At 44.6% G+C, this 14,624-nt stretch overlaps 1 protein-coding gene across 4 annotated transcripts in view; it reads left to right on the forward strand.

Annotated features, from left to right (window-relative positions):
* Nucleotides 1-7,665, forward strand: part of Lmx1a (LIM homeobox transcription factor 1 alpha) — a 160,512-nt gene extending 152,847 nt beyond the window's left edge. For 3 of the 4 annotated variants that reach the window (XM_006496611.3, XM_030242132.1, XM_017321684.1), the window contains 2 exons: nt 3,556-3,726; nt 5,525-7,665. In XM_006496611.3, coding sequence (XP_006496674.1) covers nt 3,556-3,726; nt 5,525-5,685 — 332 coding nt within the window. In that variant the 3' untranslated portion in view covers nt 5,686-7,665. The remainder of the gene's footprint in view (nt 1-3,555; nt 3,727-5,524) is intronic. The other variant, NM_033652.5, reaches the window with a different exon arrangement.
* The last annotated feature ends 6,959 nt before the right edge of the window (nt 7,666-14,624 follow it).

The following is a 14,624-nucleotide window of genomic DNA, read 5'->3' on the forward strand; positions in this document are numbered from 1 at the left end:
ATTCATCCACGTCAGTTTGAGAGATGATCAATTTAAGTGAAGACTGGGCTGTAGGTAACTTGTAAGAACGTTGAGGGCCTTTGAGCTGCACATCAAGAATAGTCGATTGACAGTGGCAAAGCTCAATGTTTGGACCATGTCAGTGTCAGGACCATGTGCAGAGGCAAAGGCATGTCCGGTTTCTCTTCTTACCGAGTCCTTCTCATTGGAAGCAAATCCACTTACTAAAAAAATAACACTGACTTAGCCCTCTGGCATCTTTCCATCACTTTGGTAAATTTCATGAGATAATAAATGTAAAAGGAATAAATGTTTATTTAGGCTCATGATTCCCAAGGGTCTAAGTTCATAACTGCTTGGTGTGTTGTTTTAGGGCTTATGGTGAGTCAGAGCATAATAGCAGAAGTGAGTGTTGCAAATCTGTTCAGCTCAGGCCGGTCAGGAAGCTGAAAGAGAAAACAGAGCCTTAGAAGTGGTAGTATAAACGTTCTTTTAGGGCCCAGCACTAACGCACTCACTTATCCGTAACATCTTGAGTAGCTGAGTCTCTTTCATTCCCTGCCATTCACTACAGAGAGAAGCTTTTTCGATTATGTCTGAGAGCATCATTTGCCTGTGGGTACAAACAAATCCTTAGCACGCAGTTTGATGCCATATCAATTTAGCTAGAGAATAGTCGTTAAGTTTCCCAGTGGGGCCTATGACCTCAGCCAGTTTGTTTTTTAATAGGTTTGTAGTATGAGGTATGCATTTTCTCCAACGGAGTGAACTTCAAATCCACCCGGAGAGCAGTTGTCTACCCCGTAATAGTAATGCCATTGTAGTGCCAGTAGGGGCATCTTGCTTGATGGTTGGGCATCATAGTTAGAGAATTCACAACTGGGCGGGACCAGTGATGATGTTTCTCCTAGTAGACTGCATAGCACCTCTCAGCACTCTGAAAGCCACCGAGCAGGGAGGAAGCTTCCAGCTCACTCCCGGCTTGATTTCTGTATGTCTTGTTGTCGAGCTGTTTGAGTATAGGATGTCTCCTGCAATAGAATTCTATCATCTAGTTTTAAGGACAACCAAGAGGAATAACAAAGACCTATACTGTGTGGGGAGGCTCTGGGGCCTCCCTCGCCAACAACTCTTAAGAAGGTGCCCCATATCTGGCAGTGGTATTCTTTTTTTTTATTCCCCTTCCCTTCAATGCACCCTCCAACTGTCCCACTCCCCATTCCTCCTCCCCATTCACCTGTCTCCATGTAGATGCCCCACCCCCACCCCACCTGACCTCTAAACTCCCTGGGACCTCCAGTCTCTTGAGGGTTAGGTGCATCATCTCTGAATGAACACAGACCCAGAAGTCCTCTACTGTATGTGTGTTGGGGGCCTCATATCAGCTGGTGTATGCTGTCTGTTTGGTGTTCCAGTGTTTAAGAGATCTCGGGTGTCCAGATTAATTGAGACTGCTGGTCATCCTGTGTCCTGTAGGATCACCCTTTTCCTCAGCTTCTTTCAGCCTTCCCTAATTCAACAACAGGGGCCAGCTGCTTCTGTCCATTGGTTGGGTGCAAATATCTGCACCTGACTCTTTCAGCTGCTTGTTGGGTCTTTTGGAGGGCAGTCATGAGAGATCCCTTTTTGTGAGCACTTCATAGCCTAGTGTCAGGCCTTGGGACCTCCCGTTGAGCTAGATCCCACTTTGGGCCTGTCGCTGGACCGTCTTTTCCTCAAGCCCCTCTCCATTTCCATCCCTGAAATTCTTTCAGACAGGAACAATTATGAGTCAGAGATGTGACTGTGAGATGGCAACCCCATCCCTCACTTGATGTCCTGTCTTCCTGCTTGGATTCTTGTTTATTAGACAAATGATGAGTTTGAGGAGCAGTAGCACCTAGCAATGCAGGCTATCTCAGGTTTCTACCTGGTTTTCTCAAAAATATTAAATTTTGATTAACTCTTTGTGTGCCCTCATTGGCCCCATCCCTGACTGCCATTCCTGCTTAAACCTCTCCACCCCAGAATTCCCTCCTTCTCCTTTCCCATCATCTGTCTGCTCACTTGCCCTCTTCCCTTAAGTCAGCTCTGCTCCCCCATGGTACCTTTCTAGTTTCTTGGCTTGTACAGGTGCTCCGAGTTACATACAGATCTAAATATTCAAATGTTGGATCATATATGAGAGAAAAGATGTGATGTTTGTCTTTCTGAGCCTAGTTACCTCCGTCATTATAATCTTTTCTGTTTCCATCCCTTGACCTGCAAATTTCATTATTTCTTTTTACAAAACTTCACAAGAGAAATAGTATTACAGAGAAATGGGACAATGGTTGCTGGGGAGGGGTAAACATCAAGGAGAATAGGAGTCTTGAATTCTGTTCTCAGATCTATCCCACGACAAAGTTATTTGATCTGAGACCAACCCATTTTTCCATGTAATAGTGCCATCGGACATATGCATCCACAAAGAGGGGTAGTCATGCTTGCTATCTTTATCATAGAGGGTCCCTGCAGCCTTCCAAGAGGGTTATAGATATGAAGGTCAGAGGCATACCAATTGACTACATGTAAACCAACAAACTTGGGAGAAAACTGCACCAGTGGATCCTGAAAACACGCAGATAATACTTAGGACTCTGCTTCAAGACTCCTCATGGCAGCTGCTGGAGTAGTTAGGAAAGCAGGAGCCAGAGGGAAGTATCATCGACAGGAGTTCCTAGAGCCATGCACATACTGAGGAAGAGGAGGCAGGAGCTTTCTCCTTTCATAAATTTCTATACACAAGTGTAGCAGGTTGCAAATGTAGTGCGTACCCACTTTCATGGAATCTTTGGTTCAACCTGGTAATGTCAGCTGGTCCTGTATCACGAGTCCCACTTAACTAATGAGCTTGCAATGGGTTATTATTTTGAGGGTTATTCATCCTCTCAAGTGGCTATCAAACTTATATGGTGTCCTAGCATTCAGCTCCCAAGCCCGCACCTCCATTCTCCACTGTCATGGGCTTTGGTAGGTGCAGGCTGAGAAATACTGATACCACCCCATCCCTTCCTAGTTAGTATATAAGCAAACTAAATGCCAGGGAAGTAAAATGTAGCCATACAGTTTATTCAGTGGTCTTCCATGAGTCTTACAAAGTACTGTCTATGCTGTTTGGGAGTCGCCTCCATCATGAGATAGAATGACTTCCAAAGCTGGGTTGGAAAGGATGCAGTGCTCCTCTCAGCCCCACCCTCTCAGAATATATGATATGCATGGATGAAATTGTCAAAGAATAAACAAACAAACAAGCAAACAAATAAAGAGACTGGATAGTTCCTCTTAACCTTCATCCTCTCAGAATACATGAATGAAGCTGTCAAAGGACAACTTAAGTAAATAAACAGAATAACGTGCTGGGTTCTGACTTGGGTCCTCTTGGGTCACTTGCTGGGGGGGGGGGGGCTCTAGGTGACCATGCCACGAGAACCATAAACATGGGACACTGCCAGTGGGGAATGTGTAGTCTTTTGGGTTCTGAGATGCTAGTTGAAAATGACCTGTCTTCTTCTTCTTCTTTCTTTTGTTCCCCAGCTCAGACAAATGGTAGTGGGAATGCGGGCATGGAAGGGATCATGAACCCCTATACAACGTTGCCCACCCCACAGCAGCTGCTGGCCATTGAACAGAGCGTCTACAACTCTGATCCCTTCCGACAGGGTCTCACCCCACCCCAGATGCCTGGAGATCACATGCACCCCTATGGTAAGAGGGATTCAGTCCCCAGAGGTCCCTCTCAGTTCACGCTTGTGGGCTTCTCATTTTTCCTTAAACATATCTACACATTTCCCAGAGACTTGCTGAGTTAACAAATATGAATACGTGTCCCACAAAATATTGCTGACACCACCTATCTGATGGGCACAGAGGATTCCTGAGCACATTCTATGGTAACATTTCCACGTGTCATCATTTTTGAGGCTCCTTTGTTGAGCTTTTCCTTGTCGACCTTGCCAATTAAGGCAATGTTCAAGGGATGTGTCCTGGAGTTTAGTGGGATGGAGTAAATGAGTATAGGGTACCAAGGCCATTACATGTTTACATTAAGAAAGGCAGTGTATGGCTTATACTATAGGTGACTTAATATGTGATACATGTCACAAGTTGTCCTGATGTTTATACAATAAAGTTGAATTCAGCAGTCTTGTCAAATGTAGTAGCAGAGACATAAGGTGTGCACTCTGCCAACTTCTTTCCTTTAGTTAATTTTTTGTTGTTGTTGTTGCTGTGGCCAGGAATGTGACCAATTGGTAAAATGCTTCTAACACATACATGAAGACAAAAGTTCAGGTCCCCAGCATTCATGTTAAAATCAGACATGGCTACAAATATCTGTAGCCCCAGTGCTTGAGGGGCAGAGACAGGTGTGTCCATGAAGACTGCTGGCCAACCAGTCTTAACAAACTTGTGACTTTCAAGAATAAGGAGGAGACCTGCTCAAGAAGATATCTGACATTAGCTTTTGTCCTCTACATGCACACACTCAAACATGTGGCCAACACACATCAACATATACAAGCACATTTGCCACACACACACACACACACACACACACACACACACACACACACACACACTTGTTGTTAAAGTCACCTTTACTTTGGTTTAGTCCAGCTTCAGCAAACACTTAACCATGGTGTTTGTGGACCCTCACTTCCCAACCTCAAGAACACGTACACTCTAGGTTTTTATGTGTGTCTCCCAGTGATGCCCATCCATTTCCTCTTTAGAAGACACATATAACACTCAAAACATATTCTCTGTCACATGGGAGACCAGGGAAGATGTGATTTTGTTGTTCATTTTGCAAATCCTTATGTCAATGACTTTAGCAAAATGAACAATTGAAGCTCAATGATAAGTTTTAGGTACTTGCTTCTGCCTCTCCAGTTGAACTGAAGTGCAGGTATACCCTGCCATGCCGCCCAGGTTGCAAGTTTTTGATTGGTACCTCAGCTGTGTTATAGTGTGACCCCCTGGTCCTTCTCTCCAGGGTGCAGTTGAGGCCAGGTACCTAACTTCCTTTGTTGTGAGGCAGAAATCTGGGGAGACAGAGAAACATTGGTACATCTCTGCTACTGGAAATGACCAATGTTACCAGCAAGATCAGAACTTCACTTGAAGAATCCATGTTCATTTCTTACCATCTGTCCTTGAGGAGCCCTTTGTGAGGCTGAGGACATTCAGAATCCCTGTCTATGTCCCTCCAGCCTTTGGAGATGAGTTCTGCCTACCCCGTGTTTACTGTGTAGATACCCTCACTGTGCATACCTTCACTCATGTGGCTTAATGTTTCCCAACTTTGGACAAGAGCTCTCTATGAGACCCCTAGCATCGTAACCTTTACATTGTTGTGTCTAGTTGTTCCCACCCCATAGCGCATACTTAGTAGGTCCTCATCCCTGGGATGTGTTCAAACACTTGTTGAGGTCAGCTAATTTCCTAGCATACAAGGGTGTTACTTCTTCCAGACCCTCATTGCCATGTTCCATCTTCATTTCAGGTGCTGAACCTCTTTTCCATGACTTGGATAGTGATGACACATCTCTCAGTAACCTGGGAGACTGCTTCCTGGCAACCTCAGAAGCTGGGCCCCTGCAGTCCAGAGTGGGAAACCCCATTGACCATCTGTACTCCATGCAGAATTCCTATTTCACCTCTTGAGTCTTCTCCTACAATTTTGTGACCTGGGCTCCCATATGGAACAACCATACTGTGTGAAGGGTTGCTGACTTTAGGATGGGGAGGCCAGAGAAGAGGTGGGCTGGGGAGGGAGGTTTGTTGGGGATGCTGTTGTTTAATTATATGGTGTAGCTCAGCATTTCCAAAGACTGAATACATTATGGATTGCATAGTTTAATGTTTCTAATAAGAGTCTTAGTGTTAGATATGAAGATGTGTTTATCATTAAGGGCAGGGTCTTTTAATATAGACATTCTCAAGCAAACTAGATATCTAGGGACTCCTAACAGCTTCCCACCGTTCTGGAGAAGTGCTTGTCAAGAGGTGCCGTATGTCTATTCATCTACACACCAATAGACAGACAGATTTGTGTGTGTGTGTGTGTGTGTGTGTGTGTGTGTGTGTGTATGAGTGTGTGTAAAACCTTTCATACTTTATCATCAAAGTTTATTCCTAATTATAACAGACACCAACTGTACAGCAAAAGTAACTTTATTTTCAGTGTGAACTATATTTAAGGAAATGCTTGATGCACTTAAGTTATAAAATGAGATAATTTACTTTTATAAACTTTATTTTTAGTTTGGAGAGACTCATCGGCAGGGCAGAGAGAACTGTTCCACCGGGCCCCACAGCTCTGAGTGCTTGAGTTCACTCTGTGATCAGAGCATCATTGAGGTCTAGAATACAACTCCAGATGGCAGGCAGCATGCTATAGTGAACTCATGCTCACCCTGGTGTCCAGTCACTGGGCCTGAATGAGATTTTAGGCTTATTGGCATGGGATTGTTGGGCAGCATCAGCAAGGTTGTCCTTACCCCCACCCCCACCCCAGATTCAGCCTCGATGAGTGTGGATGAAGTTGATAGCCACACCTACCTCTCTCTCTATGAGTGTGGATGAGGTGGTTGCCACACCTACCTCCCTGGGGACAATAAGGCTCCATACCAGGACATGATCGAAGTTGAAACTAAAATAAATCTGATATGATTTAAAATATAACCGAGTCATGTACCTGATGATAGAGGATACCTGGGACCACAGAGCAGGAAGTTCTGGTACCCTAAGTCCTATCTCTCTGCATAGCCCATATGGCCACATGACAGAGACACAGCTCTGAGGGGGTGGAGACTACGCTCCATCTGAGAAGGTGGAAGAGGCGTGGTGGATGGAATTCTAGAACAAGTGTTGACTTGCACATCTGTTGTTTTTTTTTTTTTTGTTTTGTTTTGTTTTGTTCTTACTTTTTAAAAAGTCACTTCAACGTGACTGTATGCACCCCCAAAAGCCGGAATTACTTGTGATCTCTGTTTGTCTCTTTCTTGAGGGCCCATAATCTGGGGGCCTGCTCATAAACAGCCTCATGGAGTTCATAGAAGCAGAGGGGACCAGGCAGGTACCCAGGGCTCTTCCCTCCAACTCATGTTGCAGTCCCTGAGCACAGGAAGACCCAGTAGCCATTGTACACAGGGACAATCCCGTGCCCTGAACTCCATTGTATACAGGGACAGTTCCATGCCCTGATCTCCAATTACGGTGCTAGAGTGGGATCTTCTGTGTTAGGATCCTTCTGGGGAAGCAGAATGAGTGTAGGGGGAAGAAAGAAGGGCTCCAGTGAGAGGGGCTGTGACAGGCATGACGTCATGCCCGGGACCATCATCAGAGCCATGACTATGCCCACATATCCACTTCATTCTCTTTAAGGCCAGAGGAAGCATGTCCCTTAGTGGTAGAGTGTGTGTTGTGTGATTTTTGTGCTCTTCTTTATAATTTATACAAACCGTCAGGAAACCTGAACCAGTCTGTGGGCTGAGAATGAGGCGGGTGTAGGGGGCACAGACAGTGTCTGTGTGGCTGATTGGTTGAGGAATGTAGCAGATATGTGAATGAAAGCAAACAGAGATCCTTAATTCTACTCTCTAATGACATACCGAGATGAAATTAAAAGCCTCTTACAAATGAGCCTTTGTTTATTTGGGGGAATATGGTGGGCGGGGGGCTGGGGTGGGAGGCATGGAAGTTTCTCCCAAGGAGGTTTGAGTTTCTTTTGCAGAGGCACTGGGATGTGCTTGTGGTGAAACTTTAACTAGAGTCAAGCCTAAAGGGAAGGGGTTCTGCAACCTCTTGCTAAGATGGATAAGGTCCTAAAGCCTCCCCCTTGGAGGTTCTAGAAACCGTCCACCCTTGTCGTAGAGTTCCCTCATTGGCTTTGGATCATCACGGGGGCATTCTAAAGAAGCAGTATTTCTCGTGTAGGGTTCGAGACAAATGCCTGCCAGGATGGCAGAGCAGAGCAGCAGCCCACCAATATGGTTCCCTGAAAGAGTCTCCCAGAGTTCTCAGCCATTTAGAGATTTCACTAACATGGAGGAGAGTTTGGGCTAAAAGATGTCTTGCTCTAGTGTTCTGAGGAGTCTTTGCTCATGGCTCCCAAGCATTCCCTGGGGACTGGCTATCTCTGACCCATGTTCTCTCCTTCCAACTCTGAGCAGACAGACCTGGTCATATCCAAATTCCACCTTGTTAAGTGCTGTTTGGCCCTTGAACAAGGTACTTCACCCTGCTGATCTGATTCCTTATAGAGTGACAGAGATGATACTTGTCACCATCGTCTGGGTGAAGGGGACAGTGAGTATGGCCTACAAAGCACTGTGCCTGTCAACGGCAACAAGCTAAGGAGTGGGTTGACTGGCCTCAGGACCTGATCAATGATGAATGACCTATGGAAGTCTCAGGCTATCTTTGAAGAAATGGAGAGGATGCTGGCCTGTCTGAGCCGAAGGCAGTCTTCTATAGCTCTCACCAGATGGGTATTTTTTAAATCTCAATGAAAGCATCACTTAATCCAAGGCAGACATGTAGGGTGTGGCTCCTGTTGTGCAGAAGACATATAGAAAATAATTCCACTTTTGAAAACATGTCAACAAACCCCCTGACAAAGCACATAGAAGGAGTTCTCAGAGCATAGGACATTTCTCCTGACATCTCCAGGAATCTACATGGGAAGTGGGAGAAGTGAAACTAGGATCAGAGTGGAGAAGCAACAGGCTGCCTAGGAGAAATGAATTGATTTAATGCCTAGCAAAGTGGGAAGGAAGTAGAATTAGCCTTTCAGCTCCAAAATCAAAAACAAAATAAAGTCCAACTGAAGGGCATGTAAAATCTCTCTGTCTCTGCATCTCAGTGTCTCTTTGTCTGTCTGTCTCTCTGACTCTCTCTCAAAATACACAGTAAGATGAAATACCAAAGTTTAACTTCAATAAAATAGTCCTACCAAGAGTCACAGTTGAATCAAAACCAAATTGACACATTCTTTCCCTAACTCTTACTTATAGTTATTATTTCAATGACAGGAGAGGAAGAATCATTGTTAGCATTCAAGAGAAGGTCTTGAGGTTTTTATTCTTGAATTCTCTCTCTCTCTCTCTCTCTCTCTCTCTCTCTCTCTCTCTCCCTCCCTCTCTCTCTCTCTCTCTCTCTCCCTCCCTCTCTCTCTCTCTCTCTCTCTCTCTCTCACACACACACACACACACAGAAAAGTTTGTGTTGCACAGAGACACCCTTGTCTTGAATCCAAGCTGGGCTCTCAGATTTCATCTCTTCATCAGTTAAGCATGGCCATTGACAGTTGTCTGCACGTGACAAACAAAATCAATAAGCAAAAACAAGGTTTGTGGGCTCTGTCACGTTGTAGATATTAGAGAGCTCCCAGTATTCAGTTCTGCGGGCACAGATGAGTCAGCCACGGCGGAGCATCATCTCTGCGAACAGTTCTTCTGTGCACTGTGAAGGCTCAACTTGCTGCTCTCCATCCTTCTCTAAGGACGGGCTGTCTCGGAGAAGGACAGATATACTGGGTCAGGGTGGAAGTGACCTCTGTCCTCTCCCAGCAGCTGCAGTCCCTGAAGCTACTGCCTGATGGACCTCTCTCTTGTCCCTTCAGGGCAGAATTCTGAAAGATTGTGGGGGTGACAATATCTTTCAGAATAGCATGTGATGCATCAACTGGTCTCTTGGTGCCACACAAATGCTTAAGGTGAGAAGGGCCTATCTGGATAGTTGTACAGATTAGCAACTTATCTAAAACACTTATTGCCTCTTCCTTTATTTATTTGGTCCTTTCACAAAATTAAGTGATTCATTCACCAGTATTTGTAAGGACCAGGAATGTGCTTTGTTCTGAGATAGGTAAACAGACAAACAAACAAAAACAAACCAGATGTCAGGAGAAAGAGGTAAAGTTCCTGCCTGATTAGAAATGGCAATTTATACGGAGAAAGCTGTCAGTCCAAGTCTAATCAATTGAGGTTGCAAAATTCAACAGTAACAGAGAAGATTTGCCTCCTGCATGGTTAACAGCTGTAGGTAGAAAGAATCCCAGGGGTTCTCTGGTCTGTATTATGTGCAAAAACGTCCTTGGAATCAAAGGAAAGGGGCCACTGTCAATCAACACATGTTTATTAAGTCTGGCCACGGGCATTTGCTGCATTCAGTCAGTACAGCCTATCTCTGATAACATCACTCTGATAGCCCTTGGGGAGTTGACCTTCCTCAGTTGTGTGTAGTCTTGGAGGACTTCAAGTCAAGGTGGCCTGGTCCACAGTCACTTAGGGACAGGTGTCACATAGCCAGTGATCAGCCCACCAACCTCTCTAGACATCAGTGGAGCAAGACCAATCAGGACACCCATTGGGATCTGGTTCCTTTCTGGAGATTTCCCCAACAGGATGGTCCAAATAGAGGGAGCTTGGAGCCAAGTGTGGGTAGAATTTGGATATAGAGAGGGGGAGAGGGAGGACATCTAGAACAAATGGCCTCATATAGGTAAGATGGTACAAAGGGCCAAATGCATAATATGTGTAATATATGGGGTACTATGGTTGGAGTGGAGGGCAGAATATGGAGAAACTGAGGTCCTGAGTCAATCAGGGTAGAAATGCTGGAGTGACACAGCTAGTTATGTCCTAATATATACCAAAGATATCTTCCTCAATGTATGTCAAAGAGCACTAGACATCCCACATAATTGACTGTACTCTGATGTAGCACTCTACATGTCTAGCGGGCATAAGGGGACTTGGGATAAAGCTCATATTTCTTGGGCTCCGTTGCAGGCTACATTCCTGTAATGAGATACAACGAAGATACAGTGACATTTTAAAACCATCTTCCCTAAAGATGACTGGCATGTGCCTTTCCCCTCATTGGTGTTACTTCCTCTTTGTGTGGGATGAAGAGGTGATAGCGAAGCTGGAATGGCCCAGTGAGATTACAGCAGCCATGTAGAAGGAAGCAGCTTGGGTCTCAAGGAAGTCTGGAAGCCACTTGGTCACTGCATTCCTGAGATATCATGACCCAGAAGAGAAATAAACAGTTTGATTTATTAACTTGCTGGGGGTTTTTTTTGTGCTTCTTTGATATATAACCAATCCTAACCATGTCTGTATGTGTATGTTATTTACATATGTATGTAGGTACATGTGTGGATGCACAAGTATGTTTCTGTTGAGATCAAATGATAATAACAGGAGTCTTTCTCAGTTTCTCTCTCATTTTTAAAAGGTTTATATTTATCTTATTATTTTTTAAATGTGTGTTCATGAGTGCCTCCACTTGTATTGTGCCATGTGCTACATGTGCCCTTGTAGGCTAGAAATGTTGTCAGGTCCCTTGGAAATGGAGGTACAGATAATTGTAAGCATGGGTGCTGGAAGAGCATCAAGTGCCCTCAGATGCGCCGTCTGTACAGCCTCTCCAACTTAGTTTTGAGACTGAGTCTTTCACTGAACCTGGAACTCATTTATTTGGCTAGGCTAACTGGCCAGCCAATGAGCTTCAGGATTTTGTCTAACTCCAGCTACTCAGCCTGGGATTACTGGTGTAGATACTTGGCATTTTATGTGTGTGTTGGGGATGCAAAGTCAGGCACGCCTGCATGTGTGGGAAGGTCTTTTCATATGAGCCACCTTGCCAGCCTATTTTGTTCCCCTTCTGCTGCCGATACAAAGAATGAGTGCTCCAAATATTGTGTTCCTAGAGAATGGGAGACATGTAAGTCACAGCAGCTAAAGGGGAGTGTGTGTGTGTGTGTGTGTGTGTGTGTGTGTGTGTGTGTGTGAGAGAGAGAGAGAGAGAGAGAGAGAGAGAGAGAGAGAGAGAGAGAGAGAGAGAGAGAATCTTTTCTGTATATACAAATGACCTTAAGATCGCAGAGATTAGATGTGACCCTTGTCCATTAATGAATGGGAGGATCCAGAGGTTTGCTTCCTTCCCTACTCCATCTCAACAAACGTCTCTGATTATCCATACAAATCTCTTGGTAGCAGCACCAATCGCAAGACTCATTTATTCCTCCAGGCTCTAAAAAAACAAGCAGCCATATCAGTTTTCTGTAGGTCCCAGTAGGTTCTAGCTTTCAATGGAAGTTCACAAATTAAGTTTACACACACACACACACACACACACACACACACACACACACACACACACACACACACACACAGAGAGAGAGAGAGAGAGAGAGAGAGAGAGAGAGAGAGAGAGAGAGAGAGAAAGAGAGAGAGAGAGAGAGAGAGAGAGGATTATAAATTTGGGTGGGTAAGGAGGTTGGGATGATCTAGGAGGACCTGGGGGAGAGGAAAACATGATAAAAATATATTATGTGAGGGAAATTTTTCTTCAATTAGAAAAGAAGGAAAAGTTGCCTGGAAACAAAGACTGGAGAACAAAATACAATATGGAGAGTTATTGTGACACCTAACTTTGACGTCTGGCCTCCACATTTACCACACACATGTGATTGTACCTGTGCTCGTGTGCACGCGCGCACCCACACACCCACACCCACACACACACACACACACACACACACACACACACACACACACACACATTTGAAAAACTCTTGAGGATAGGAAGGTGTGTTGTTAAATATTCATGAAACCAAGTATATAAGATTATTTACCTGGATAGGCCAAGTGAATATAGAACAAATAGAGTCCCAGTTTAATTGAGACCTAATGAGGATAAACCCTGGTAGGTCCTGACTCTCACACACCAGTCAACTGTCAGGTATCTGAAACAGCATTGCGGACAACAATTTTTACATTTGCTTCAGGCAGTTACCAATGGATCAACTGACGAAGGCAGAAATGGCTTCATCCGCTTCCCCTCTTGTTTCGCCAAGATAGAAAAAGCAAAATGGTTGAGCACACATTGTGAATTCAGACATGTTTGGAGCAGTAATCCTCCTTCCTAATCACACCATCATCCCACCCTTACCCTCTCTGCATTCTTAACCACACAGGGCCACAAGGGTGCTTCCTGCCATGCTGGGGCCTAGCAACACAGAAGTGGATGCTCACAGTCAGCTATTGGATGGATCACAGGGTCCCAAATGGAGAAGCTAGAGAAAGTATCCAAGGAGCTAAAGGGATCTGCAACCCTATAGGTGGAACAACAATATGAACTAACCTGGAGCTTGTGTCTCTAGCTGCATATATATCAGAAGATGGCCTAATCGGCCATCATTGGAAAGAGAGGCCCCTTGGTCTTGCAAACTTTATATGCCTCAGTACAGGGGAACACCAGGACCAAGAAGTGGGAGTGGGTGGGTAGGGGAGTGGGGGTGAGGATATGCGGGACTTTTGGGATAGCATTGGAAATGTAAATGAAGAAAATACCTAATAAATAAAAAATAAATTAAAAAAAAGAAACAAGTACAAAGTGGATCATTTTCTGGAATGTGGTAGTGCCGATTGTAGTTCTCCGTGCAAGGCAATTCCTGGTATAGGGCAGTGGGAGTGAGCAGAGATGAGTTCTATGTCCAGAAGTCATTTGTAATAGTAATAGTATTATTACTATTGCTATTTTAAAATGGGAACACAGTGGTACCTTAGGAACCACTAAAGATTGCTTGGCATTTCCTGTTCTTTTCTTGCCTGGAAAGACCACCTGTGATAAGTACAGATACACACATGGAAGTGAGGTGTTTGGATCGGGCATATGGAGTGTCAGACTTGTGCTGCCGTTAGTCCATGGCTGCCGATGAAGTTAACTCTGGAAGCTGAGCAGGCTCTGAGAAGAGGGCTCTGTGGGGAAGGGCTTTGAAGGAGAATGGAGGCTTGTGCTCTGGTTCAGCAGGGTGAGGAGACAAAAGGGAGGGAGGGGATGGACTGGTATTGACCTTCCGGTAAGTATGGAAACATTCCATCAACAACCTCCCTTTGTCCTCAGCGCTTGCCAGATGGCCAGCCTGAGATTTGCTGGCAACTGCTTTCAGGTGGGGTGTTCCATGTGATATTATCAGAGGAGGGGAGAGGCTGACTTTGAGAGACCTCATTTCAATATCATGCTTTGCAAGGACAGACAGAGGCCTGTGGCTTGGAGCCTGTGAAAGAACTTTTAGCAAAATGAACAGGCAGAGTATAGAAGAGAAATGACTTGAACCAGGCCCTCTATTAACCAGATAGTTAGGTGGTCAGCTACTAGGTTGAGGTCTAGATCTTTGTTGTCCAGAAAGAATAAGATGATATCCACCAGTCCCATTTATAATTTTCCAGTAATCATATTTCAAAATGGTTAAATATAATTGTTATAATTTTAATAATATATTCTATGAAACCCTATATATTACAAATTACTTTTCAATATTTCATAGATATATTTGAAGTCCTCAATAGCCACATATGGGTAGCAACTAGCACGACAGACAGCACATAGTTAAACAATCTGGGCCGAAATGATTTTTTAAAAACGGTAGACCAATAGCGACAATGAAGCTTTAGCTTTCATTTGAAATGTGTGCGCAGAACACTCAGTTATAGCTCAGATACACTTTACATGTGTGTGCTGCCTAAGCAAGCTAGAAAGTGAATTCCTGCATCTGCCCCTCTACTTCCTTCTACTCCAGTGGCTGCCAG

The sequence above is a fragment of the Mus musculus genome, chromosome 1 (assembly GCF_000001635.26).
Source record: "Mus musculus strain C57BL/6J chromosome 1, GRCm38.p6 C57BL/6J".
Lineage (NCBI taxonomy): Eukaryota > Metazoa > Chordata > Mammalia > Rodentia > Muridae > Mus > Mus musculus.